Raw genomic sequence first — 26,248 nt, 5'->3', positions numbered from 1 at the left:
GCTGTGCCCCCACCTGGCACTTCCTTGCATGGAACCAGGAAACCACCACCTGCTGAGCTGAATGGAAGTGCCCTTCTCCCTGTGCCTGAGAGCAGGGGGCGCTTTCTGTTTGCACACAGTGGCCAGTGTGTCTTTATCACCCAGACTGTCCTCTCACCTGGAGTGTTGGGAACAAGCGGTCCAGCCCCATTTGCAAAAGACCCTCATGTGCCCTGTCCTGGCTGCTGCCTGGTGGGGCGATGGAAGATGCCTGTTCCCTCCCTCCCTGTAGAAAGTTCTCTCGGAGCTTCTCCTTCTGCTTAAGCCACCAAAACCCGAATTTGTTTGGGGAATAGGAGAGGTAGTGGTAGCATCTCATGGGACATCAGTGTTCCCCCCTTTTCTGTCCCTTCTCATCTCTTCTTGCTCTGTCAGTGCACACAGTGGGACCACAGAGGCGGGCTGTGGGCTGCGTGCGCTGGGAGGGCAGGTGTCCTTACACGCGGAATCCTGGCAGTGGGGCCCATTGCTGTGAGGCGTGTGTTCTGAAGGGATTCTGTGCCAGTCTCTACCTGGAGTGTGTCTTAGATTTAAAATCGCTGCCACGAACGGGTTTGTGCACCTTTATTACGTAAGCCGTACAGTGAGACCCACTTCAACATTAAAGGCTGTCTCCCCAAACGATGACATCCACTTGGGCCTTGCCTCCCAGTGCTTTCTGCTTCCTAGGGCTTCTCTCACCAACCCTGACCCTCACCTTGGGTTATGGGTGCTGAGGAGGAATCCTGCAGGTGGCCCTGGAGGTGGCAGCACCCAGCAGGGCTGGGGCAGGGGGTGCCGGTTGTGGAGGTGCTGATTTCCTCCCTCCTGGCGTCACCCACTGGCCTCGGTGCATGTGCTGCAGGCGGACACAGCTCCGTCCTGCATGGGTGGTGCTGCCCCCTCCTCACCTGGCTGTCCCATGGGGAGAGCTGCCCCTCCTCACCTGGCTGTCCCGTGGGGAGAGCTGCCCCTCCTCACCTGGCTGTCCCATGGGTGGTACTGCCCCCTCCTCACCTGGCTGTCCCATGGGTGGTACTGCCCCCTCCTCACTTGGCTGTCCCATGGGTGGTACTGCCCCCTCCTCACCTGGCTGTCCCATGGGGAGAGCTGCCCCTCCTCACCTGGCTGTCCCGTGGGGAGAGCTGCCCCCTCCTCACCTGGCTGTCCCATGGGTGGTACTGCCCCCTCCTCACCTGGCTGTCCCCTGGGGAGAGCTGCCCCCTCCTCACCTGGCTGTCCCATGGGTGGTACTGCCCCCTCCTCACCTGGCTGTCCCGTGGGGAGAGCTGCCCCTCCTCACCTGGCTGTCCCATGGGGAGAGCTGCCCCTCCTCACCTGGCTGTCCCGTGGGGAGAGCTGCCCCCTCCTCACCTGGCTGTCCCATGGGTGGTACTGCCCCCTCCTCACCTGGCTGTCCCCTGGGGAGAGCTGCCCCCTCCTCACCTGGCTGTCCCATGGGTGGTACTGCCCCCTCCTCACCTGGCTGTCCCCTGGGGAGAGCTGCCCCCTCCTCACCTGGCTGTCCCATGGGTGGTACTGCCCCCTCCTCACCTGGCTGTCCCGTGGGGAGAGCTGCCCCTCCTCACCTGGCTGTCCCATGGGGAGAGCTGCCCCCTCCTCACCTGGCTGTCCCGTGGGGAGAGCTGCCCCTCCTCACCTGGCTGTCCCATGGGGAGAGCTGCCCCTTCCTCACCTGGCTGTCCCATGGGTGGTGCTGCCCCCTCCTCACCTGGCTGTGCCGTGGGGAGAGCTGCCCCCTCCTCACCTGGCTGTCCCGTGGGGAGAGCTGCCCCTCCTCACCTGGCTGTCCCATGGGGAGAGCTGCCCCTTCCTCACCTGGCTGTCCCATGGGTGGTGCTGCCCCCTCCTCACCTGGCTGTGCCATGGGGAGAGCTGCCCCTTCCTCACCTGGCTGTCCCATGGGTGGTGCTGCGCCCTCCTCACCTGGCTGTCCCATGGGGAGAGCTGCCCCTCCTCACCTGGCTGTCCCGGGGGGAGAGCTGCCCCTTCCTCACCTGGCTGTCCCATGGGTGGTACTGCCCCCTCCTCACCTGGCTGTCCCATGGGGAGAGCTGCCCCTCCTCACCTGGCTGTCCCGGGGGGAGAGCTGCCCCTCCTCACCTGGCTGTCCCATGGGTGGTACTGCCCCCTCCTCACCTGGCTGTCCCGTGGGGAGAGCTGCCCCTCCTCACCTGGCTGTCCCATGGGGAGAGCTGCCCCTTCCTCACCTGGCTGTCCCATGGGTGGTGCTGCCCCCTCCTCACCTGGCTGTCCCATGGGGAGAGCTGCCCCTTCCTCACCTGGCTGTCCCATGGGTGGTACTGCCCCCTCCTCACCTGGCTGTCCCATGGGGAGAGCTGCCCCTCCTCACCTGGCTGTCCCGTGGGGAGAGCTGCCCCTCCTCACCTGGCTGTCCCATGGGTGGTACTGCCCCCTCCTCACCTGGCTGTCCCGTGGGGAGAGCTGCCCCTCCTCACCTGGCTGTCCCATGGGGAGAGCTGCCCCTTCCTCACCTGGCTGTCCCATGGGTGGTGCTGCGCCCTCCTCACCTGGCTGTGCCGTGGGGAGAGCTGCCCCCTCCTCACCTGGCTGTCCCGTGGGGAGAGCTGCCCCTCCTCACCTGGCTGTCCCATGGGGAGAGCTGCCCCTTCCTCACCTGGCTGTCCCATGGGTGGTGCTGCGCCCTCCTCACCTGGCTGTGCCGTGGGGAGAGCTGCCCCCTCCTCACCTGGCTGTCCCATGGGGAGAGCTGCCCCTCCTCACCTGGCTGTCCCATGGGTGGTACTGCCCCCTCCTCACCTGGCTGTCCCGTGGGGAGAGCTGCCCCTCCTCACCTGGCTGTCCCATGGGTGGTACTGCCCCCTCCTCACCTGGCTGTCCCCTGGGGAGAGCTGCCCCCTCCTCACCTGGCTGTCCCATGGGTGGTACTGCCCCCTCCTCACCTGGCTGTCCCGTGGGGAGAGCTGCCCCTCCTCACCTGGCTGTCCCATGGGGAGAGCTGCCCCTCCTCACCTGGCTGTCCCGTGGGGAGAGCTGCCCCCTCCACACCTGGCTGTCCCATGGGTGGTACTGCCCCCTCCTCACCTGGCTGTCCCCTGGGGAGAGCTGCGCCCTCCTCACCTGGCTGTCCCATGGGTGGTACTGCCCCCTCCTCACCTGGCTGTCCCGTGGGGAGAGCTGCCCCTCCTCACCTGGCTGTCCCGTGGGGAGAGCTGCCCCTCCTCACCTGGCTGTCCCATGGGTGGTACTGCCCCCTCCTCACCTGGCTGTCCCGTGGGGAGAGCTGCCCCTCCTCACCTGGCTGTCCCATGGGGAGAGCTGCCCCTTCCTCACCTGGCTGTCCCATGGGTGGTACTGCCCCCTCCTCACCTGGCTGTCCCGTGGGGAAAGCTGCCCCTCCTCACCTGGCTGTCCCGTGGGGAGAGCTGCCCCTCCTCACCTGGCTGTCCCATGGGGAGAGCTGCCCCTCCTCACCTGGCTGTCCCGTGGGGAGAGCTGCCCCCTCCTCACCTGGCTGTCCCGTGGGGAGAGCTGCCCCTCCTCACCTGGCTGTCCCGTGGGGAGAGCTGCCCCCTCCTCACCTGGCTGTCCCGTGGGTGGTACTGCCCCTCCTCACCTGGCTGTCCCGTGGGGAGTGCACGGGTGTCAGTGTCTCTGGACACCCGTGTCTCTGGGGTGGTGGCTTATTTTCCCAAGTTGGCGGGTCTGGTGTCTGCAACAGAACGAGGAAGGCCTCCTGCTGACCACTGTATTTTCTCTCCCGGATCATTCCAGCAACCTGGCAAGCAACCGGATCGGCACCCTAGAGTCCGGAGCGTTTGATGGTCTGTCACGGTCGCTGCTGACGCTTCGCCTGAGCAGGAACAGGATCACCCAGCTTCCTGTGAAAGCGTTCAAGCTGCCGAGGCTGACACAGCTGTGAGTGTGGAAACCCGCATGTTCATTCAGGTCACCAAGCCTGGTGGGGCCAGACCTCCCCGAGGACCCCGTGCCAAATGCAGCTCCTTCATCGCTCCCGGCCAAGCCTTGCGTGAATGACCCACAGTGACCCAGGGGCGACACCCAATCAGAGCAGACGAGGCGCTGGTCTGGTGCCTGCGGCTCTCCGGCTGCTGAGACCCACTGAGGACGGAGGGTGCGGCCTGTTGCCACGCTCCAGAGTGCAAGGAGGAGGACTGCTCGCTAGCCGTGCTGGCGGAGCTCAGGCCGCGTGGGCTCCTGACTGGTCGTGGAGGTTCTGCCTTTTTAAAGGGCCTGTACAGTCTGTGCCCCGGGCCTCGTGGTGCCCAGTGCGCGGCAGTGTGAGAGGAAGCTAGTGTAGCTGGAGGGAGTCCTGAGCAAGAGAGAGGCCATCGTCTTCACCTAGTTTGTTGATTGATTGATTTTTTCTGGAGAGAGGATCTCTTTGTTCAGTGTTTGATGACCTAGGCCCAGTAGCCTCTGGGAATGGCCCAGAGTTTGGAGTCGAGAAAACCTCTTTTCTGAACCCGATGGAGTATTTGTTCCGTATTTATTTTTTGTATCTTCTTTGCAGCAAAAGAATATATCTCAGGAAAATAAGCCACTATTGGGATTTGGTTTAAACAGAACAAAACAGGTGTTTAGAGCTAGGTGTGACAGTAAGGTGGGGTGCACCCAACGCTGCTTCACACACACACCCCCCAGCGCCCGGCTCCCGCTCCCTGTGTCTCGGGTCCTGTCGCCGGGCAGGTCTGTGTGAGGCAGGCCGTGAGGTGCTGCCCAAGTGTTTGGGGAAACTAAGGGCTTTCTGAGGAGCCTGGGTTCCCCACCCCTCCCCCAAGTGCTGCCGACAGACCCAGCCCCCGATTCCTGAAACCTTTTGGTTAACTGAGGTTTATCACACGGGCCAGAAGCCAAACGTGTGCTCCGTGGTGTGCCCAGCCCCCTCGCTCCCCCTGGGCAGTGACTGTTCTCCACGACTGGAGATGCTGGGAGTGCCTCCCGTGGGAAGCATCATTTCCGTTAGATTTTTCCTGGGTGAGGCGCCTGGTCTGGGTTTCTGTTGCTCGCCTGGGGCGCTTGCATCCTGAGTCCTACTCCCTCCTCGCTGCAGACAGCCATCCAGGAGGAATGGGCGCTCCCTCGCTCAGGAGCTCTCCCCTCCTCTTTGTTCCTTAGCTGGGGCCCGGGCAGTGCCAGGGGCTGCCTGGCGGGTGCCCCTCACACCAGCTCCACCCGGATTTTCCCTGCTGCCCGGAAACCCAGCAGGGACTGTGTGGGAATGGCTGCAGGTGAGGGGTGCGTGCCGGACGCTCTGAACCCACCGGCTTTGTCTTTTTAGGGACCTGAATCGGAATCGGATCCGGCTGATTGAGGGCCTGACGTTCCAGGGGCTGGACAGCTTGGAGGTGCTGAAGCTGCAGCGGAACAACATCAGCCGGCTGACGGACGGGGCCTTCTGGGGGCTGTCCAGGATGCAGGCGCTGTGAGTATGCGCCGTGCCAGGGCCCGTGTGGTCTGTGTGTGGCGCCCTCTGCCCAAGGGCTGTTAGGACTTTGGTGGGGCCTTGCTCGTGTTTCTGGGGACTCCAGATAAGGGTGTTTTCCTGGAAGGTTAGGAAAATCTCAGGGCAGTTTAGTGGATTTGGTGGAGGACGTTGGGTAGTGAAGATGGGGCCATCCTTCTGGGGCTGCTCCCCCTCCTTCGTGGTTCCCCTCCCAGACCCTCCCCCGCCCCACACCCTACAGAAAGTTCCCTCCCCTGTTGGGGGTCTGACAGTCTGAGGTGCAGGTGGGCCGACATGTACCGCTCATCCTGGGAGATTGATTCTCGTTTGGTGAGCTCATTGGGCGTTGGTGCAGCTGCTCCTTTGTCCAGGGAACAGACGTGCACATCGCTGCTCGTGCTGCCGCCGAGTCACGCAAAACCACAGGAAGGCGCGGACAGGGCGGAGAAGGCAGCTGCCCGCTTCTGCTTTCGGACATTTAGATTTGTTTACTGTTCGTCAGAAGGACCTGTCTCGCAGCTGCACGCGTGCTCAGGCTGGGAGGAAAGCGTGGCGTCCACTCCTGCCCTCGTCCCTCCCCGACGTGCTCCCAGCGGCAGTCACGTCTTATTTCTCTGCTTGAGTTTTCCGGGCTGTCGTCCTGCTGGTGGTTGTGCCACGTTAGACACGTCACTGCTGTCTGGGTTTGTCAGTCTGGGTTGTCTTGCTTTATGGTCAGTGGTTTCACTTGTTCAAGACACCATCCCGCTCCCCCCAGTCTCCACACAGAATGTTTCTGTGTTTTTTTATTAGTTTTCTTTACAACTGAAACAAAAACAATTCTAGTTCCTGTCTCTCGACCATGCCTTTTACATTCATACACACATACTCTTACACACACATTCACATACACACACACACACACATACATACTGACACACACATACACTCATACATACACATATACTCACACATACATTCATATACACACACACTCACACACATACACTGACACACACATATACACATACACACACATATACTCACGCATTCACATACACATGCTGACACACACATACATTCAGATACACATACACATACTAACATTCACACACATACGTATACTAGTAACACACATACTCTTATATTCACATACATACACTAATACATACATACTGATACACACTCACACACACAAATACACTCATACATACACATACACATATACTCATACACATTCATATACACACACATACCAGTACACTCACACATATACTGACACACATACACATAAACACACATATACTCACATACACATTCACATACACATGCTGACACACACATATACACTCAGATACCCACACATACACATACACAGATACACATGCACATTCACACACACATGCACACACATACATACACACACTCACACACACTGAGGAGTGATGGCGTTAGCACTGTGGTTTGCATCTCCCTCTCTTCTATGCTGCCTTGGACCAGCTGTATCTGTTTTTACATATTTACGTACACTTTCACCTGACATCTTAAAACTGTCATTTTAGACTTTGAAATCTAGGTGGTCGTGTGCTGGGTGGACTGAGATGAAAGAGAATTTGCAGAAGGAAGTGCAGTGAGCCCGCACGCGTGGTTTTCATGTTGAACAAATCACACCAGTTGGGGTGATGAGCTGCCTCAGAGTCAGTGTTTCCTTCTGCGCAGCAGCAGACAGCGAGGTGGATAGCAGCGGAATGCGGTGCCCCAGTGCTTGTCATACGAGGTGGGGCACCATGTGGGTGACGGCTTCTGTTCTTGGGTCAGGCCGTGCGTGGCCATGCATGGCCAGGAAGCCGGTGTTAGTGTCCTTGCTCCCCCTTGGCGGGAGCGCGAGCCCTCAGCGCCGGGCTGAGTTCTGACATGTTTTCTCGTGTCCCTCAGCAGCCTGTGGAGGAGTACCCTTGGGCACCTCCATTTTCCAGATGTCCAGGTCACGCAGCCCACAGAGGAGCAAAATTGGGATTCCAATCCAAGGGGTCTGAGCCCAGGGTTTCCTCATCTGCAAGGTTTTTCTTTCATGGGCTCTGCCCTCAGTGTGCAGCTCATCTGCCCATTTGTGTGCCTGGTTCTGAACTTGGCCTGGACACGCACCATCTGTTTGGGTTTGCCTGTCTTGCCTACACACGCGTGCACAGACACCCTCGCGTACTGTCATTGAGTCCTTGGTGCCGACCAGGGGCTCTGCGGTGTCGGGTCCTGGGCGCCAGCCCCCTGCTCTGGCTGCGGGGAATGGCCCGAGGCCGCTCCTCCATTGTGCGTGTGGCTGTCGTTGCAGGCACCTGGAGCACAACAGCCTGGTGGAGGTGAACAGCGGCTCGCTCTACGGCCTCACAGCCCTGCACCAGCTCCACCTCAGCAACAACTCCATCTCCCGCATCAGCCGCGACGGCTGGAGCTTCTGCCAGAAGCTGCACGAGCTGTGAGTGTCGCCCGCTGTGCGCTGTGCCCATTAGACGCTGCCAGCCTGGCGTGGCTGGGGGCCTGGTGTGTCCCGCAGCTCGGTGGGCGGGGCGGGCTCAGGCGGGCAGGGCTCAGAGGAGGCACTGACCTGTCAGGGAGGCCAGCGCCCAGCACCAGGCCCAGAGCAGGACCCCGAGGCTGCAGACCTCAGTGGGTTGAGCTTGGCCCTTCCTGCTCCCCTCTCTCTGTTCCCCAGGGGTAGCCTTGGCTTCCTGGGCTGGAGAGGGCCGGGCAGCCTGCAGGAGGTTCTCCGTGCAGCTGCTCACAGAGCTGTTGCTCATTAATGGCCACAAGGAACACGGACTTCTTTAGGGAAGGGGTTACTTGGGCTCAAACACAGCGATCCTGAGAGATGGCGACACGCTGACAGACGGTTTACATGCCCTCGTGGTCTCTGCCCCCCTGCCTGTAGCCAGGTCTCCGCACTGGCTCCTCCCCCCCCCCCCCCCCCCCCCCCCCGTCCCCTGCACCCGGGCCTGGTGGCGAGGCGCCTGGGCCTGCACTTTACTGAGACAGACGGCCCCTCGTCCCTTTGGGAGACTCCCCGACAGGCCCTGGCTGGGCCTGGGAGCCTGTGCTGGTGTCCCAGGTCCCTGAGCCGGCGCAAGGCTTCTCTGGGCCGGCAGCTGCGGGCCAAGGCGGGCGGCCAGATGGACATGCCCCTGCCCCTGTCCCAGGTCTAAAAGATGGTTGTTTCGGAGGAAAAAAGTGGATTCTCATTGCGTTTGTTACTTCAGTTCAATAAGCTCAAGGTTTCTCAGTTCTAGTCCAGTGTGCTCCTCTACTTTTTAGAAGAGGGTTGGGGTGGGCTTTCTGTTTTTTAGTCGTGACTGCAAGAAAAGATGTACCCTCCAAAGTGAGCGATGGTTATGAGGCCAAGTCTCTGCCTGTCTGGCTGCTCGCCCTCACCGGGCAAACTTGGGGATGTTTCAGCGTGCCGTGGCGTCCCCATCTGTGCCTCCCTGTCCGTCTGTCCCCCCCCCCCCCCCCCCGCACTGGCCTGGAACCCATCATTCCCCGAAGAAGATCGATGTCCCGCCTCTTCCTTTCCTTCCACTGCCCTTGGGTGTGAGTGTGAGTGTTAGCCCTTCGGGTTCATTCCTGACCCTTCACCGCGGTGCCGTTGTGTGGCATTCTCACGTGGTCCTGGTGGCTCCTGCCTGCTCCTTGCTCAGGCTGGAACCCGATCAGGAACCCCAAGACCCATGGTCTCCTGCCATCCGGGCCTGGCAGCCAGGGAAGCAGCAGGGTCTCCCAGGTCCACCCGCCCGCGGCAGGGGCATGCGCCCTGGTGCCAGAGCAGCTGTGAGAGGCTGCGGGCAGTGTAGGCTCGTCTGTGCCCTGGAGAGGGGTAGAGGAGTAGAGGGGGTCACAGCAGGGCCCTTGCGGCCTAGCAGCTTGCCCCACACCCAGGGCACCTCGAGGCCAGATTTAGGACCGCTTGCCAGCGTGGCCCCGCCCCTCCTTTAAGCTGCATCCTTTGACTGCAGGTGAGGATGTATGTTTGATCTCCTACCAGGTCTCTGCGACTGACAGACACCAGGACTTATTTCTGCCGGAGGGAGAGAATGCACTCCCTGCTGCTGTTAAACTCTCATCAGTCTTCTCCAAATTTATTGTCCGTATTCCTGCCCTAGACCAAATTTCCCATTTTTCAAGGATAGATGACTTAATACACCAAGGAACCAACCTAGGCAGGGCTGTGAGAGAGGAGCAGGGGGTGCCCGGAGGAAGGAAGGTTTGATTCTGACGCTCAGGGAAGCTGGTCAGCTGACAGTGGGGGGTGGGGGGGTCACCACAGAAGTCTGGACAGGAGGCTCTGGTGCCCAGGGAGATGCCCAGGTGAGGCGGAAAGCCTGTGAGGAAGGCTTGTGCTGGGTGGTGGCTAGTGGTGCCCTCTGCTGGCCGATGTAGGGAGCCTACCTGGGCGCCTGCTCCCTGTGCACACGCTGGGGTCCTGTCAATCTCAAGCCCCTACCGAGAAAGCCTCTCAGAGTCTGGGTCAGGACCGGCCCTGGGCACCCACGTGAGGGCTGGAGCCTTGAGCCTTGAGTGTTCCTGAGCTGCGTGGCCTCTGCATAGTCCTCGGGTCACCACACTTCCTGGTCTCTGTGACCTCCACGAACATCCCAGGAGTCAGACTGCGTGCCAGGCCCTGAAGGGTCGCAGCTGCCTGACCACTCTACCCCCGGGATGCTGGTGCTGTCCCCTCCCGCTGAGACCCGGTTGGCATGGCTGATGCCCAGGAGGGGAGCGGGCAACCTGGGCAACCTGCAGTGACGTTGCTCCTTCCCCCCGCCCCCCTCCACAGGATTCTGTCCTTCAACAACCTCACTCGGCTGGACGAGGGGAGCCTGGCCGACCTCAGTAGCTTGAGCATCCTGCGCCTCAGCCACAACTCCATCAGCCACATTGCGGAAGGCGCCTTCAAGGGACTCAGAAACCTGCGTGTCTTGTACGTCTCACCGTGGGGGAGTGGAGGGGCTCCCGCTGGGAGGGCAGTGAGCAGCTAGCTGCTTCGTTGGGGCCCCTTCCACCGGCTGCCAGTCAGCATTGGACCCAGAACTGAGCTGCTCTGTGCACAGGCTCACACTTTTACATGATCAGCTGGAAAAGAACTGGGGCATGTCACCCCATATACTGGAAGGTTGTGGGTTCGATGCCCGCTCAGGGCAAGTACAGAAGGCAGCCAGTCGATGCTCTCTCACATCGATGCTTCCCGTCCCTCTAAAGTCAGTAAGCATGTCGCGGTAAGGACTAAAGAGAAAGGAAAAAGAAAAGGGTTTCTGGTTGGTGAGAGAACAGACGGAAACCTGACTCTTAGTGCCGGACCAGGTGTCCGCTCTCTGGGGTGGACACAGACCAGGCTTCCCACATGCTGCCTGCAACCCTTCTTCCCGGCCCCAACCCAGGCCCACGGGGAGCAGATGAGGTGGGGGAGCTGCTTGCTCAACGTGCGTCAGGCCTGCGGGAAGCTGGGAAAGCCAGGCCTCCCCGCATGGGGTGCACCCCTGGGCTTCGGGCTCAGCAGCCTCGCTTCTCTCCATCGAGTGTCGCAGCTGGGCGCCCAGAATACACTTTGATGTTTCAGCCTCACAGTGGCAGTTCGGGTGGCAGTCTGTCCTCCACTTCCTGTGAAGAACGAGTGGAGAACTGGGGGTGAGCTGTCTGTCTGTCTTCCCCAGGGACCTGGGTCATAACGAGATCTCGGGCACAATAGAGGACACGAGTGGCGCGTTCACGGGGCTCGACAGCCTCAGCAAGCTGTGAGTATCGCCTGCGACGTCTGGGAGCTCCACCCGGGAGGGCCTCGGTCCCGGGCTCCTGGGTCCCGGCCCAGCTGGGAGAGCTGCTGGCGTTGGTTTGGGAAGAGAAATCTGAGGAGAGAGGGAGACGGGCTCCCAGCTTCTCTGGCCAGTGGTCTTGTTGCCCTGGGTGTTGGTTTCTTTAGGGCTGGAGACCTGGTACCCTGGGCCTGTCAGAGCGCCTCCCCCACCCCATTTAGAACTGATGTGAAAACAGCCAAGTTTTCCATTGTTCTTTGCACGAAGGAGTCTTGACCTCTTCCTCAGTGTCTAGAAATTGTGTGAAATGTGTAAAGCGAGTCTTTAATCCAGTGATGGGGAACCTTTTGAGCTTGACGTGTCAGCATTTTGAAAAACCCTAACTTAACTCTGGTGCCGCGTCACATATAGAATTTTTTGATATTTGCAACCATAGTAAAACAAAGACTTATATTTTTGATGTTTATCTTATATATTTAAATGCCATTTAACAAAGAAAAATCAACCAAAAAAATGAGTTCGCGTGTCACCTCTGACACGCGTGTCATAGGTTCGCCATCACTGCTTAATCAGTGTTTTGTTGTCGATTGTAATTTTAAAGAGAGGTGCTTACAGGTAGTGTAGGAGCTGTTTCCATTCAAGGTGTCTGCTGTTCGTTTTGTTCTCTGAGTTCCTAGACTTGGCCAGTCCTTCCGTGAGGCCGTGCGTGTCCCATCTAACAGTCCGCGAGGGCCGGCTGCCGTGCGGCCTTTCTGTTGAAACAACTGGAGGGGTTTGCCCAAGACCACGCGGCTGGTGGGTGGCAGGTGGCGTTCACCCACGTGTCTCCCTTGCCCCCCTTCTCTGCGTCTCCCCAGCACTCTCTGCAGGAGTGGGGACCGGAGCAGTTACCACTGTCCACCTGCCTCTCCGAGGGGGTTTGGAGGAGGACAGACGGGGGAGACAGGCCTGCTGCTGCCCGAGCCTGCCCCTGACCGGAGGCGGGCGAGTGGGGAGTACCATCTGGGAGCAGCGGTGCTGGGCCCTGGGGAGCATGCACAGTGAACGTTTCTGATGTGTTTTGAGAAGTGGTTGTCATACCTTCTGTGCTCAGTTCTGAGTAAGAAGCTGTGCGTGCTGAGGACGGTGTCTCTTCTTGCGTCCTGTATTCTGACAGCTCGTCACAAATGCCAGTCAGTCCTTTTCCCTGAAAACGCTCCCTCCTCCCCGCCTCCTGGCCCCTTTACCACCCCCCCCCCCCCCCATAGCACAGTGTGGGGTCTGCCGCATGGGACGCCCGAAGCCTGCTCTTCCTCCACAGCAGCCTTGCGTCAGGGCTGTCCTCTGCCAGCCGAGCCCTGCCCCCACCCCAGATGTCTGCGGGGAGAATGTGGGCCTCGTTTCCATCTACCAGCAGGGCGATTAGCCCTGCGTACTTGAGAATTTGCTTTATTGCTATTGTCACCATTAGAAATAACAGCCTGCCCTCGCTGTAAGAGAGGCCGTGTAACTCATACTTAATGGCTGACAGAAGCACAGCTTTCCTGGACCTAGTTTACTAGTTTGCAGGAGACTTCAACACAGTCAGAGCATTTGCTGAGTAATGCGAGGTGGGCGGTGCTTCGGGGGGAGGGGTTTAGTGCCCAGGGTGCTGTTACTGCTCCGCTGGGGGCGGGGCCGGGGGGCTGGAGGCCACTAGTTAGCGTGGCCACCGGCATCTGTGTGCGTGGTTTATTTGGTCTCAGCTGTAAGCTGCAGATTGAGAGGTGGTGGACATTCCGATGAGACTTCACATCCATGCAGACTGCCTCCGGGAGAAAGGAGAGGCAGCGGGGTCTTGGCCTCCGTGCCCCCATCACCTCCGGAGGCAGCAAACAGCTGGCTTTGTCTGAAGGCTACACTCATTTTCTGGGGGGGGGGGGGGGGGGGGAGGGGCGGTCCTTAAGCAGAGGCCCGAGAGGAGTGTGTGGGGCATCGGGAAGTCCCGATGGACATGGGCTCGCGGTGGCCAGGTAGCAGGCGGAGACAGCGCCTCCTCCGGGGCTGGCGGCTGCATCTGTCTATTCTGAAAGAGCGCCCGGGGTTTGCCGAGTCCCCAGGGCCCTTGCAGTTAGGCTGGTGCTGGGCCAGCGGCTGCCCTGCGTCCTTAGATTTCTCCAAGGCTGTTTTCTCGCCTTTGTCCTTTCCGGGAGGTCTGGGGCTTCGTTTTCCTTGTGGGTCCCAGTCTTCACGTAGGTCTGCAGGTGGAGCTGGCCTTGAGTTGAGATCTTGCTCCTGACTCTCAGTGGACCCTGGACGAGGAACCTTCCCCTTCCCCCTGCATGAGCCAGGCCGGCTTTCTACCCTCCCTCCCCGCCCGCCCGCCCAGGCGTCGTCCCCCAGGTCGGCAGCTCGGATCTCCAGGGGTCTATTCCCAGCAGTCCCTCTGTAACGGGCCTGGGGGGTCCCGGGTGCTCGGCAGGACCCCGTGTTGGGCAGCCAGCTCCCTGTGCGACCGGTTCTCATCAGAGCGCCTGGTGCCGAGGAGAGAACCCTGAGACCTTGGTTCTTTTCATCCCCTTGTCCAGCATCTTCAAGGTGCTGCTTCCTGCCTCTTCCTGCCTCTCCTGCCTCCCTGGGGACCTCCGTCCAGAATGCAGTTTTCAGAAGTGGGTGGTATTTGGTTCTGAGTTTTCATTTCCGTCTCTGACCACTTCCTCGCTCCTCCGAGGCCACGGCTACCCTCAGCCCCACCCTCGGGTGGTCCGTGGAGAGAGGCAGCCAGGACCAGGTGATTCCCACTTAATGTCCGAGGGGCCTTTCTGGCAGTCCCAGCCTGTCACCGCCGCCGAATTCCAATGAAGATACGCCTTTCACTTCACAAAGGGGGAGGCCTGTGCGCTACTGCCCGTGAGCTCGGCGCAGGCCAGGCTTCCACCTGCCGCTCCGGACACACTGTCAGGCAGCACTGCCCTAACTGTGTTCTTTCTCCCGCCCCTCCCTGTCGCCCCCTCCCCTTCCCCACCGCCCCTTGTGGATGTGTGGAAACTGCAGATCTCTGTCTGGAAACAAGATCAAGTCGGTGGCTAAGAGAGCATTCTCGGGGCTGGACAGCCTGGAGCACCTGTGAGTACCTGGGCAGACCTTCCCTTCCACCAAGTGTGGCTCGGGAGCCGCTGGCCACTTAGCCACAGTTGTAAGCCAAGACGCAGGCGATCGGAAACGCCAGCTGCTTCCTTCTCGTTATAAGTCAGCTTCAACTCTGGCCTTTATTTGCCTGTGCCAGGAGCCTTGCACTGCACATGGCCCGGGTGAGCTCCCAATTAATGCAGTCGGCGATGGATAAGTCCCCTCCGCCTCCTGCCCTGGCCCGGCCCCTCCACACTCCCAGGGCCTGGCCCGGCCCAGCTTGCCATCTCCGCTTCAGTGGCTTCAGAGAGCTTCTCGGGAGGTTTTCTCCTCGTGGTTCCGGGGAGGGTGACTCCAGTGCTGGATTCTTAGTGTATCTTATCCGTGATCCAGGCTGACCTGTTGGAAAGGTCTGCCTGTTGGCTTGGTGGGCAGGCCTCTCCTGGCTCACGCTCCCCTGAAGGCTGGCTTGCTCCAGAGTTACTCCCCGTGCTCCTGCCCATGTCTGTGAAAAGACAGCACGGACATGGGCCTGGCTCCCCGCACAACCAGGCCGAACTGAACACCCCGAGCCCTGGCTCAGATGCGGGCTGCCTAGAAGGTGCGGCGCTCTCTGCCTCAGTAAAGCGTGTTCTTTTGCAGGAACCTTGGCGAGAATGCGATCAGGTCTGTCCAGTTTGATGCCTTCGCGAAGATGAGGAACCTCAAAGAGCTGTGAGTACCTGGGCTTCTGTGCCCCATTAGCACCCGCAGTGTCAGAGCAAGAAAGGCCTTATTTGGATTGTGCCTCATCTTATGAATAGTTGTTACCCCTTATCGTTGTGTGTAACTTACATTTTCTTTTAAAAAGATTCCCTGTGGGGTTACTCTGGACCAGGGGTAAACACACCAATTCCAGCTGGTCCCAGCTCTGGGTGCCATGGGTCTGTCTGGGCAGCGCAGACTTGCTGTAGTGGGCGGCGGCCATGAATAGTGCGTAAGAGACGGGCGGGGCGGGTGCCAGGCAGCTGGGTTAGAAGAGACAGCCCGGCTGCGCTTGACCAGCGCTGCTCTAGGTCACGGGACACGAGCTCTAGACCATGCAGTCACCCCTTTAATTAGGCAGGGACACGTTTTCATCTTCTGGGTTTGCTTAAAATGAAGGGTCTGTGTCGAGCGGCTGCTTTAAAGGACGTGGCTGTGAGCAGGGCAGAGGTGACGGTGGGACGTCCGGGCCCAAGGCCCTGGAGTTCCCGGTTGATGCTGCGCTGTGGGCTGTCATCGTGGGCCCGTGGGTGACGGTTGAGCTCACCTGGGTCCTGTCTGTGGCAGAGGAGCTCGTCTCGGGATCTGGGTAGCGGCTCCCACGTTCCTTTCTTTTTCGGTGCAGAAATCTGATGCTGCAGCCGCAAGGCCTGGCCGGGAAGTTGGCCCCTGAGGTGCAGCTGTGGTTCTCACAGGGGCTGGCAAAGCGCAACGCCACGGGAGGGCCGTCTGCACCCTGACTCCTGAGGCCGCTGGGAACCCTCGATTGCAGGCAGGCAGGGGCGTAGGAACCAGAGCGGGAAGCAGGCCCTGGCGACACCCTCGTGGTGAGACGTGACTGTGCTGTGAGGCTCCCGCCCGCCCGGTAGTGCTTTTAGAAGGGTCCTCCGTTAGCGCGGGCATGCGTGGGAGGAGGGCACACGGACGGATGTGTGATGGCACAGAGAGCCGGGCGTTGATTGTAAAGTCTAAGCGGTGAGTACGTGAGTGTTTACGTTACATTTCTTCCAGCCTTTCTGTTTTTGAAACTTTTCAACTATAATGTTAAAAATATCTAAGTAAGTGGGAAGAGGATATTTGAGAGAAAGGGAAGGACAGGAGATAAGATGTCCCTTTGGCCTTCTAAAAATGCTGGTTTCCTGAGACAGCGTTCTAGTTGGAAGCAGCTGCACACTCCCAGGTGCGGGACACGGCCCTCCCACCCCCGCATCTGCTGGCTGGAGGCGCAGCTTGGCCCTCCGCCTGCGTTTCCCATCAGTCACTGCGTGTACCAGCTGTGCCTGGCCCTGGGCCCAGCCTTCTGCTGGAGAAACGGTGAATTCCACTTGGTCATTTTCTTCCCCATCAGATCAAGGCAGGTTGTACTGTGCGCTTAGTCATCCTCTGGGTAAATTTCCACAGTGATGATTAGAAACACACTCTGAGTTGGAGTCATGAAATGCACGAGGGAGCCTCGGAAAGAGTGTTGGGACGGCTGGCGGCGGCCACGGAGGACGTTGGCGAGGCTGCGCTTAGAGTTGGGGCAGTAGGCGTTCAGTCTGCAGGGCCTCGGGTTGCTGGCAGGGTCCTTGTCCAGTCTCAGCCCAGCCTTTCTTTGCAGCAACTCGTGTGTGTGCACGAAGGCCAGGGCCCAGCGCCCTCCCTGTCCTGTTGGTCCTTACGAAAGCTTTCTCTCCGCCGAGTGCCGGTAGCTTCTGCGGCCTGGGCTCCCGAGGGGGCTTCATTGTGGAGGATGGGGAAACCCTCAGGATGGGACGCGGGCCAGCAAGGACGCTGAGTGTGTGGTGTGAGCCTTGACGCTTTCCACACACGTTTCTCACCCAGGACAGTGTCCCAGTTTGTTCCTGTGGCTCAGATGAAATCTGTCCCTGTCCCCCGCTGGGTGCCGAGTGCCGCACATGGAAGGCCCAGTGTCTGGCTGGACACATGTCCGAGCACTAGGCTGTCCTGCTGCTTGAGAGGAAGGGGCGGCGCCCAGATCCCCTCCTGGGGGGACCTGTGAGCTTCTGACAGGGAGCTCCCCTCGTCACCAGGCCATTGACTCTGCAGCAGAACAGCCCCCCCGAGGTCTAAGCACAGAGCTACCTGCCCCCCAAGTTCAGATAAAAGCTAATGCTGATTTGAAGGTCTGAGCTGGGCCAGCATCCCACTTATCATGGCTTTGAGGCAGTTGTTCTGTCTTTAAAAAGATACTTCCCAAAGTAAGCTTGGTCAGTGAAGATGCCCAGCTAACCGGGGGCGGCAGGAGCGGGCGGGAAGCGAAGGTGTGATGTGGCCGACCGGCTGCAGCGTCGCTCCCTGGCTGTGACCTCAGCAGCCACAGTGAAACAAGGGAGCTGTGCTGGCTGCTTCGCGTGGCGTCTGAGGAAGATGGTGGGTGAGACGGAGGCTGATGGCGTGATGTTGGCCCCTGTGACGTTTGGCGTTTCCCGGCACGTGTGTCCTGGGGACGGTGTGTGACCAGGAGCCCCAGTGTCTCCTGGGCCCGGGAACAGGGCAGTGAGACCCTGGGTTGGCTTATCTTCAAGTGACTCTGCAGGAAGGAATGTCCAGAGATGGCGATTCCGATTTCTGTTCAAAAGCGGATCCTCAATTGCTGAGAAATGAAAATGAAAATATTCTCTGTTTTGGTTGGAGCCTCACAAAACCAAAGTGGCGCGTTCCCATGCCCCGGCAGCGCGGTGAGCTCAGCTCTGTGGGAGCAGAGCCGAGGGCCTCCCTGGTGCTGGTGCAGCGACGCGGGCGGACGAGTGTGGGCCAGGCCCGCCTCCGAGGAAACACGCAGCCCTGCCCCAGACAAGGGGCCGTCGTGTAGAGGTGGCGCCTCCGCAGAGCCGGTGCAGCATGGAGATCGCGGTCCCAGGCCCCCAGCGGCTCCCTTGTTCACCAGGAGCCCTGCTCTCAGCCCGGAGCGTGAGCGTCTCGGTCACGGCAGAGCGTGGCTGTTGGGGGACGTGTCTGAACGCGGCTGGTGCTGTGCACGTGGTCCTCGGGCCCGCGTCCCAGCGTCACCCAGAGCGTGTTAGATGCAGGGTCGTGGGTCCACCCGGCCTACGCAGCCAGAAGCTGCGTTTTATCAGCATCTCCAGGCGGATGGCCTGTGGCTGCAGAGGGACCGGGAGGGAACCATGCCCATCAGCCTGCTGCACGAGCGGCAGAAGCTGACCAGGCGACGGGTCGCTGTGGCGCTGAGCCTGTCTGTTTCTCTTGCAGCCGCATCAGCAGCGAGAGCTTCCTGTGTGACTGCCAGCTCCGGTGGTTGCCCCCGTGGCTGCTGGGCCGGACGCTGCAGGCCTCCGTGACCGCCACCTGCGCCCACCCGGAAGCACTGCAGGGCCGGAGCATCTTCTCGGTGCCCCCGGAGAGTTTCGTGTGTGGTAAGCCCGTCTGTGGTCGTCTCCCGTGCCGGGCGCGGAGCCAGGAGCTCGTCACCGGGTGGTTCCTGTGACCAGAGTGGTTTCCATCAGCCGCTGGGTGCTGCTTGCCTCCCACGGAAACCACACGTGGTGTTTACGGCCAGGCCGCCTCCTTATGCGGTTCTTGGAGTCCATGCTTTAGGCAGAAGGGAGTGGGGTGGTTCAGTTACAAATCAGAGTAATCAGTTACAGGAAGATAGTTTGTTATTTCAGGAGGGCTCTGGGGCCTGGTGTGGCTGTGGATTTGCTCAGTGTCGGAGCCTGGGTTTTAATATGTTTCTTTCCAACCCCAAGAATGAAAGGTTAAATGCAGGAAGAACGAGTCCCAGGAGAACACGCGCTGTAGTAAAAATAATTCCTTCATGTTGACTTGCCCTCTTGCTGTTTCTCAAACCACTGAATCTGCACTTGTAGCTTGAAATTCCTTTTCCTTCTGATTGTTGGAACGCAGCTCTTGCCCAGGGGTGGTTGGGCTCCAGCGCAGATAGGAATAATGCAGTGGCCAGGGAGAGTGTTCCGAGAATGACCACTTGTGCGCTGTTTCTGGTCTGTGCTCTGAGCAGGAGCGAAGGGGGTGGGGGTCCCAGGCCTGCCTGGAGCAGCTGGGCCAGCAGGAGTCCAGCTGCCTCCATCGCTCCTCCCCGTCGGCCCCAGCTCTGGTCCTTGCTCTGGTGATCATGACCAGGAGCACCCCTAGTGATATGGGGGCCCCTGTGGGCTACTTCTTGGTCCTACTTTGTGCGCACAGTCATAGCCGTGTGCCCGCCCACCTTTCTCCCGATCAGTCCAGCACAGCCTTAAAGACCCTGCCAATGCGGTAGCAGCTTTTCTTACTGATCAGTCTCCCGGGAGCTCCGTGCAGAAGATGGGGTGCACGTGGCTCCCACCCCTGGGGCAGATGGCTGTGTGCCTAGTGCTCCTCAGGGCCTGGTCCTTAGGGCACCAGAATGGTCAGAGCCCTCTGAGGTCGAGTGCTCTGCCCTCTCTCCCTCTCCTTTCCCTTTATATGTCGCATGTAGCCTCCAGCCTGTGGCCCTGGCATGTTCTGGGCTGTAGCACCTCTTACCCCCTGGGGCTCCCACCCAGGCGTCATTGGGTGTGGGTGGGAGCCATGGAAACACTGGCAGAGAGCAAAGGTGCAAGCTCTGTAGATGTGAGCATCGCACCCACTAGAGGGATCACAGGAATCAGTTCAGATAACAAGTGAGGGTGCAGGTGGGGAGAGACAGAGCCCCCTGTGGTGGGGGCAGGAATGGTGCAGCCACTTGTAGACAGTCTGTCAGTTCCACAAACAACCAAACAGCAATCCTACTCTTAGCTCTCTACTCAGAGAGATGGAAACAGACGTCCACATGGACACCTGTGCACAAAGGTTCATAGCAACAGGACTTGGAATAGCCAAAAGTGGAGCTAACCCAGTGCCCACCAGGTGATGAGTGGATAGATAAAATCTGGCGTAGCCATGCAGTGGAATATCATTGAGCCATAAAAGAGGGAGTCAGTCATACAACACAGATGAACCTCATGAAAGACCAGATGTTGTAGGATTGCGGTCACATGAATAGGAAAACCAGTGCAGGTGGCAAGCAGATTAGTGGTTGCTGAGGGCTGGAGGGAAGGTGGTAGAAGGGATGGCAGCCAACAGGTATGGGGTTTCTTTTGGAGGTGGTGAAAATGTTTTTAAAATCGACTGTGATGATGGTTGCACATATTTGTGAATATAGTAAAAACCATGGAATTATATACTTTAAACAGGTGAATTCTATTTCAATAAAGCTATTTTTTAAAGATAAACAGAATTTTTATACCATAAAATTCACCCCTGTAAAGTGTACAATTCGGAGGTTTTTAGAATACTGAAAAGTTGTGTAACCCTCACTACTAATTCTAAAAGGCTTTCATCACCCCTAAATGTGCTCCATGTCCCAGGCCCACAGCCGCTGCTCTACTTCCATCTCTCTGTTTTATGTATTCTTGATGGTTCATGTAAACGGAGCCTTACAATATGTGGTCTTTTGTGCCTGGCTTGTTTCACAGCATAATTTTTTAGCATGTATCAGTACTTCATTCTTATAAATGGCTGAATAATAATCCATTGTATGGATATACATGTTATTTATCCATTATCAATGATGGACATTTAGGTTGTTCCTCTTTTTTGGTTATTGTAAACAATGCTGCTATGAATATTTGTGTCCAAGTTTTGTGTGAATCTTTTTGGGTACATAAGTAGGAGTGGAATTGCTGGGTCAAATGGCAACTCTGTTTTACTTTTTGAGGAACTGCCAACTGTTTTCCAAAGTGGCTGCATCATTTCATAGCCACCAACAGTGTATGAGGGTTTTGATTTTTCCACGTCCTTGTCAGCATTTGTTGCTTCTTAATTTATCTATAATAGTTGATGCGAAGTGGATTTTCAGTGTGCATTTTTTTTTTTGCACTATATATATTTTTTAATTCTCACTCGAGGATATGTTTTTCATTGATTTTAGAGAAGTGGGGGTTGGGGAGAAAGAAACACCGATCAGTTGCCTCCCACACATTCCTCAACGGGGGATTGAACCCACACCCTGAGTATGTGCGCTGACCAGGAATTGAACCCACCACCTTTCAGTGTACAGGACAATACTCCAACCAACAGCCACACTGGCCAGAGCTCATTGTGGTTTGATTTGCATTTCCCTAATGATTGATGTTGATCATGTTTTCATATGGTCATTGAACACACACACACACACACACACACACACACACACACACACACAATCTGCTTTGGAATAATGGCTGTTCAGATCCTTTGCTTATGTTTGTCTTTTTATTGAGCTGGAAAGTTCTTTATTATCGAGATACTAGACCCTCATCAGATATATGCCTTGCCAATATTTTATCCCAACCTGTGCATTATTTTTCCATTTTTTGATGGTTGAGGCACGAAGGTTTTAAATTTTGATAAAGTCCAGTTTCTCTATTTTTCCTTCTGTCATTTCCATTTTTGGTGTCAGAGCTAAGAAACTGCTGCCTAAGGCAAGGCCACGGAACCTTTTCTTCTAAGAGTTTTATGATTTTAGTTGCCACATAGACCTCACTTTTGTTTTTTTGAAGAATAATTTGACTATTGTTCACTTGCATTTCCCTATAAAGTTTTGGATCAGCTTGTCAACCTCTGCAATCGAAACAATTTGCATTTTGAAATAGGGATTCCATTGAACCTGTACATTAATTTGGGGAGTATTGCTGTCTTAATATTAATTCATGAAAATGGGATGGCTTTTTGTGTGTTTTTTGTTGTTGTTTTGTAGCTCTTCCGTAATTTCTTTCAGTGGTGTTTTGTGGTTTTCATGGTACACATTTTAAAAATTCTTTCTGGAGCTATTTTAAATGGTATTCTTGATTTCATTTTTAAAGTTTCATTGCTAGTGCATAGAAATGCAATTGAATTTTATATCTTGATCTTGTATCCTGTAACTGTTTTGAAATAATTTATTAGTTCTAATAGTTTTTCAGTAAATTCCTTAGGTTTTCTTTATATGTGATCATGCCATTTGGAAAAAGATAGTTTTACTTCTTTTCCAGTCTGGCTATCTTTTACTTATTTATTTTTGCCTAATTGCTCTGGCTAGAATCTCCAGTACATTATTGAGTAGAAGTGATGAGGGTAGGCATCCTTGTCTTTTTTCCTGCTCTTAGGGGGAAACATTCCGTCTTTCACCATTAAGTCTGATGTTAGCTGTGGATTTTTCTTAGATGACCTTATCAAGTTGTGGAAGTTCCCTTCTATTTATGATTTGGTCATAAAAACATTTCAGCTTTTCTCATGAAAGGGTGTTGGGTTTTGCCAGATGCTTTTTTTGCACCTGTTGATGCAATCAGGTGGGTTTTACCTTTATTTTTTTGATAATGGTGTAATGCCTTGATTTGTGGATGTTAAACCAACCTTGTATTGCTGGGATAAATCCAGCTTGTTCATGCTGTATGATTCTTTTTACACGTTGTGGGATTTGTTTTGCTAGTATATTTGTTGAGGATTTTGTTGAGTTTTCACTTGTAAAGGTCTGTACTTTTTTTGTTTGTGGTGATGTTTTTGTCTGCTTTGTTAACAGATAAAATACTTGCCTCAGAGAATGAAGTTGGGAAGTGTTCCCTCCTAATACATTTTTGGGGAAGAGTTTATAAAGATTGCTGATAATCCTTCTTTAAATGTTTGGTAAAGTTCAACCGTAGTACCTTTTAGGTCTGGGCTTTTCTTTGTGGGAAGTTTTAAAATTATTAATTCAGTCTGTTTACTTGTTAGAACTATTCAAATTATACATTTCTTCTCCAGTCAGTTTTAGTAGCTTGTGTCTTTCTCAGAATTTGTGCATTTCAAACTGGTTGTCTAATTTGTGGGCAGTTATTCACAGTAGCCCCTGTATTCTTGTTCATTGCTATGAAGTTGGTAGTAATGTCCCTTCTTTAATTCCAAATTTCGAGTCTTCTCCTTTGTGCTCTTACCCTTTCATTTCAGCCTGAATGGTTTCCTTCTGTGTTTCTTGTAAAGTAGGTCTGGCAGCAATGAATTGTCTCAGGTTTTTTTTTTTTCTTTTTCTAAACCTGAGAATAATTTACTTTCGCCTTCATTTTTGAAAGGATGGTTTTGCCGGATGTAGGATCCTTATTTGGCATTCTCTCTCTTTCAGTACTTTGACTACATGTTCCTGCTGCCTTTGACCTCTGTGGTTCTGGTGAGAGATTAGCTGTCACCGTTACCGAGGTCCCTTGTGTGTGATGAGTTGCTGTCCTCGCTGCTTTCAAGATTCTCTGTTGGCAGCTTGACTGTGATGTACCTGGGTGTGGTCTCTGAATTTATTCTATTTGGAGTTTGCTGAGCTTCTTGGATGTGTACATGCATGTTTTTCACCAACTATGCAAAGTTTGGGGCCATTATTTCTTCAAATATTCTTTCTGCTGCTTTTCTTTCTTCTTCTTAGACTCCCAGTATTTGCATGCTTAGTGCTATCTCACAGGCCTCTGTGGCTCTCTTCACTTTTCTTCATTCTTCCTTTGTGATGTTTCTCAGACTGGATTATCTCAATTGACCTGTTTCAAGTTTACTGACTTTCTTCTGCCCACTTAGCTTGGCTCTTGAGCCCTTCTAGTGAGTTTTCCATTTCAGTTATTGTACTTTTAAACTCCAACACTTAGATTTGGTTCATGTTTGCAATTTATATCTCTTTATTGGTATTCTTTATTTGGTGGGAAAGTATTTGCATACTTTCCTTTAATTTTCTTAGACCTGGTTTCCTTTAGTTCTTTGAACATATTTACAAAGCCAATTTAAAGTTTTTCTTTACTAAAGCCAAGATCTGAGCTTCCTTGAGGACATTGTCTGTTGACTTTTTTCTCCTGTTTCTTTTTGTGCTTTGTAGTTTTTGGTTGAAAACCGAACATTTAAAATAAAATAATATGGCAACTGGAAATCAGTGTCCCTCTCGTCCCCCAGGTGTACTGTTGTCCTGTTAATTCGCTTGTTTGTTCAGTGACTTTCTGGACAGACGTTATAAAGCCTGTTCTGTGCAGCCACTGAAGTCTCTCCCTGGTTACATCCTTAACCCTACCAGACCGCTGTACCGATTTTTCGGTAATTTCCACACAAAGGTGGAATATTAGCGCTGGATGAAAGGTAGACCTATTTTCTACAATGTCTCCAAGTTCCATCTTATTCTAACCACTTGTTTGCATGTAACTAACATTTTTCTATATCATGTTGGTTTTTTCTCTTTAATGCTCAGGAGCCCAGGTATAGGGGACAGTTAGGTTCAGGGCCTCAGGTCTGGTAGGATTAAGTCACGTCAACCAGGAAGTCTCCGTCCTTTGCCCAGCATCACTCCGTTTGCACGGATCCTCAGTTAGGGCCGGTTGCAGGCGAGGAATTGGGCCTCCAGGCCCTTGCTGGGGCACACAGCCCTGCACATGCGTTCTCGGTCCTCGGGAACATGGCGGACCTCAGCACTTCGGTCGCCTGGTTTTCCATTTCTGTTTCCGACCAGCCTCTTGGTGCCCTAGTGGTATCACTGCCAGCCGGGCTGCTGATTTCATCAGATGCCCTCAGGGTGGGGCTCCCCTTGTTGAGCACAGGGCATCGGTCAGATAAAGACACACCTGAGGGTGGGCTTAAGGGGAGGCTCCAAACCTATCCTGCCCTTCAGTGATTGCTTAGCAGCTGGGCTCCCAGGATACCACAGAGCTGGAGAGCAGGATAAAATACCACAAAGCTCACTTTTCTTCTAGAGATTCATGCATTTTCTTGACCCACACCCCATGGGTTGTTATAGCCTCTGGTGGAGTCTTTGGGGATAAAATAACTTTTTTCCAGAATTCTGAAGCAGTTGACCCTTTTGCTGGTGCTTTCCTTGCTCTGACAGAGGTGCGTATTTTCACAAGTCTGCGTTCTGACATTCGCGAGTGCTTCAGAGGAAAGCTTGTGGTGAGGCCTGTGCAGTCTCATCCGGTCGGTCCTGACTCTGTTCATTGTGCTAAATGAGCCAGTAAAGCTGCTTGTAGCCTCAGGGAGCCTGCTGGTGCTTTGCGGGTGGAGCACCAGCGGACTGATCTGTGACCAAGGCGTGCGTGACTTCCGAGGCGATCGCCGCTCGTGGGTGTAAAACTGGACGAGGCAGGCTCCCCAGGTGGGAGTGCCCCCGTGTTCGGTGGAGCTGAGGACATGCTGTCCCTGTGGAACGGCAGCTGGTGCCTCTGGGTCCTAAGTGCCTGGTGACTTACAGTGGCTCTTCTCTCCCCAGAGGACTTGCCAAAGCCACAGATCATCACCCAGCCAGAGACGACGGTGGCCGTGGTGGGCAGGGACGTCCGGTTCACGTGCTCGGCAGCCAGCAGCAGCAGCTCCCCCATGACCTTTGCCTGGAAGAAGGACAGTGAGGTCCTTGCCGACGCCGACATGGAGAACTTTGCCCACGTGCGGGCACAGGACGGGGAGGTGATGGAGTACACCACCATCCTGCACCTCCGCCGCGTCACTTTCGGGCACGAGGGCCGCTACCAGTGCATCATCACCAACCACTTCGGCTCCACCTACTCGCACAAGGCCAGGCTCACTGTGAACGGTACGCAGGCACCCCCTGGCTGCCCTGGTGCTCGGCTCCTGCACATCCACACATGGCCGTCCTCTGTTACCGTGCGGAGGGACTGAGACGGCCTGCACGGGCGTTACCATTGCCTGGGTGGGCCGCAGGGAAGCTTTGAAGATTCTCAGTGGAGTCTTTGTTTTGGGGATAAAATAACTTTTGTCCACTTATTACGTTAAGTGAAATTGTGGGCCTAAGCCTTTTTTTTTAAATCCATTTATTATCCTCCATAAAACAAATGTCTGGTATCCAGACCCAAGATACCTGATCCCGGGGAAGTGGTTGCGCCCTCTGAGTAGATGGCACAGCCTTGGAGCCAGAGGCCAGCCCGGGGCAGGTCAGCCAGCGGTGGGGCAGCCGCGCCCGCCTCCCAGAGGCTGTGGAGTGCAAGGCTAGTGTGAGTGCGACCTGAGGGCAAGCAGTCAGTCCTGCGGGTGTTTGACAAGGGTTTTTCACTGGGGACACAGTCTCAGAGCCTGTCAGGTTGGCTTCTTCACGACTGTTTAGGGCAGAGGAGGAGTTAGCCACCCAACCCCCCTTAGCCTAATGAGATGTTCCTGATTATTAAACTTCTAATTAAAAAGTGCTGGAACCAGTGCGTTCTCAGGGCCTGGC

The 26,248-nt window shown here is 55.8% G+C and overlaps 1 protein-coding gene across 1 annotated transcript in view; it reads left to right on the top strand.

Annotated features, from left to right (window-relative positions):
- LRIG1 (leucine rich repeats and immunoglobulin like domains 1) overlaps positions 1 to 26,248 on the top strand; it is a 105,010-nt gene that overhangs the window by 72,149 nt on the left and 6,613 nt on the right. The window contains exons 5-13 of the mRNA XM_070390968.1: positions 3,796 to 3,939; positions 5,324 to 5,467; positions 7,797 to 7,940; positions 10,293 to 10,436; positions 11,167 to 11,247; positions 14,278 to 14,349; positions 14,995 to 15,066; positions 18,310 to 18,473; positions 25,292 to 25,612. Coding sequence (XP_070247069.1) covers positions 3,796 to 3,939; positions 5,324 to 5,467; positions 7,797 to 7,940; positions 10,293 to 10,436; positions 11,167 to 11,247; positions 14,278 to 14,349; positions 14,995 to 15,066; positions 18,310 to 18,473; positions 25,292 to 25,612 — 1,286 coding nt within the window. The remainder of the gene's footprint in view (positions 1 to 3,795; positions 3,940 to 5,323; positions 5,468 to 7,796; positions 7,941 to 10,292; positions 10,437 to 11,166; positions 11,248 to 14,277; positions 14,350 to 14,994; positions 15,067 to 18,309; positions 18,474 to 25,291; positions 25,613 to 26,248) is intronic.

The sequence above is a fragment of the Myotis yumanensis genome, unplaced genomic scaffold (assembly GCF_028538775.1).
Source record: "Myotis yumanensis isolate MYYU_CA2020_CCGP unplaced genomic scaffold, mMyoYum1.0.hap1 SCAF_14, whole genome shotgun sequence".
NCBI lineage: Eukaryota > Metazoa > Chordata > Mammalia > Chiroptera > Vespertilionidae > Myotis > Myotis yumanensis.
This window is presented reverse-complemented; position numbering and strand designations above follow the sequence as displayed.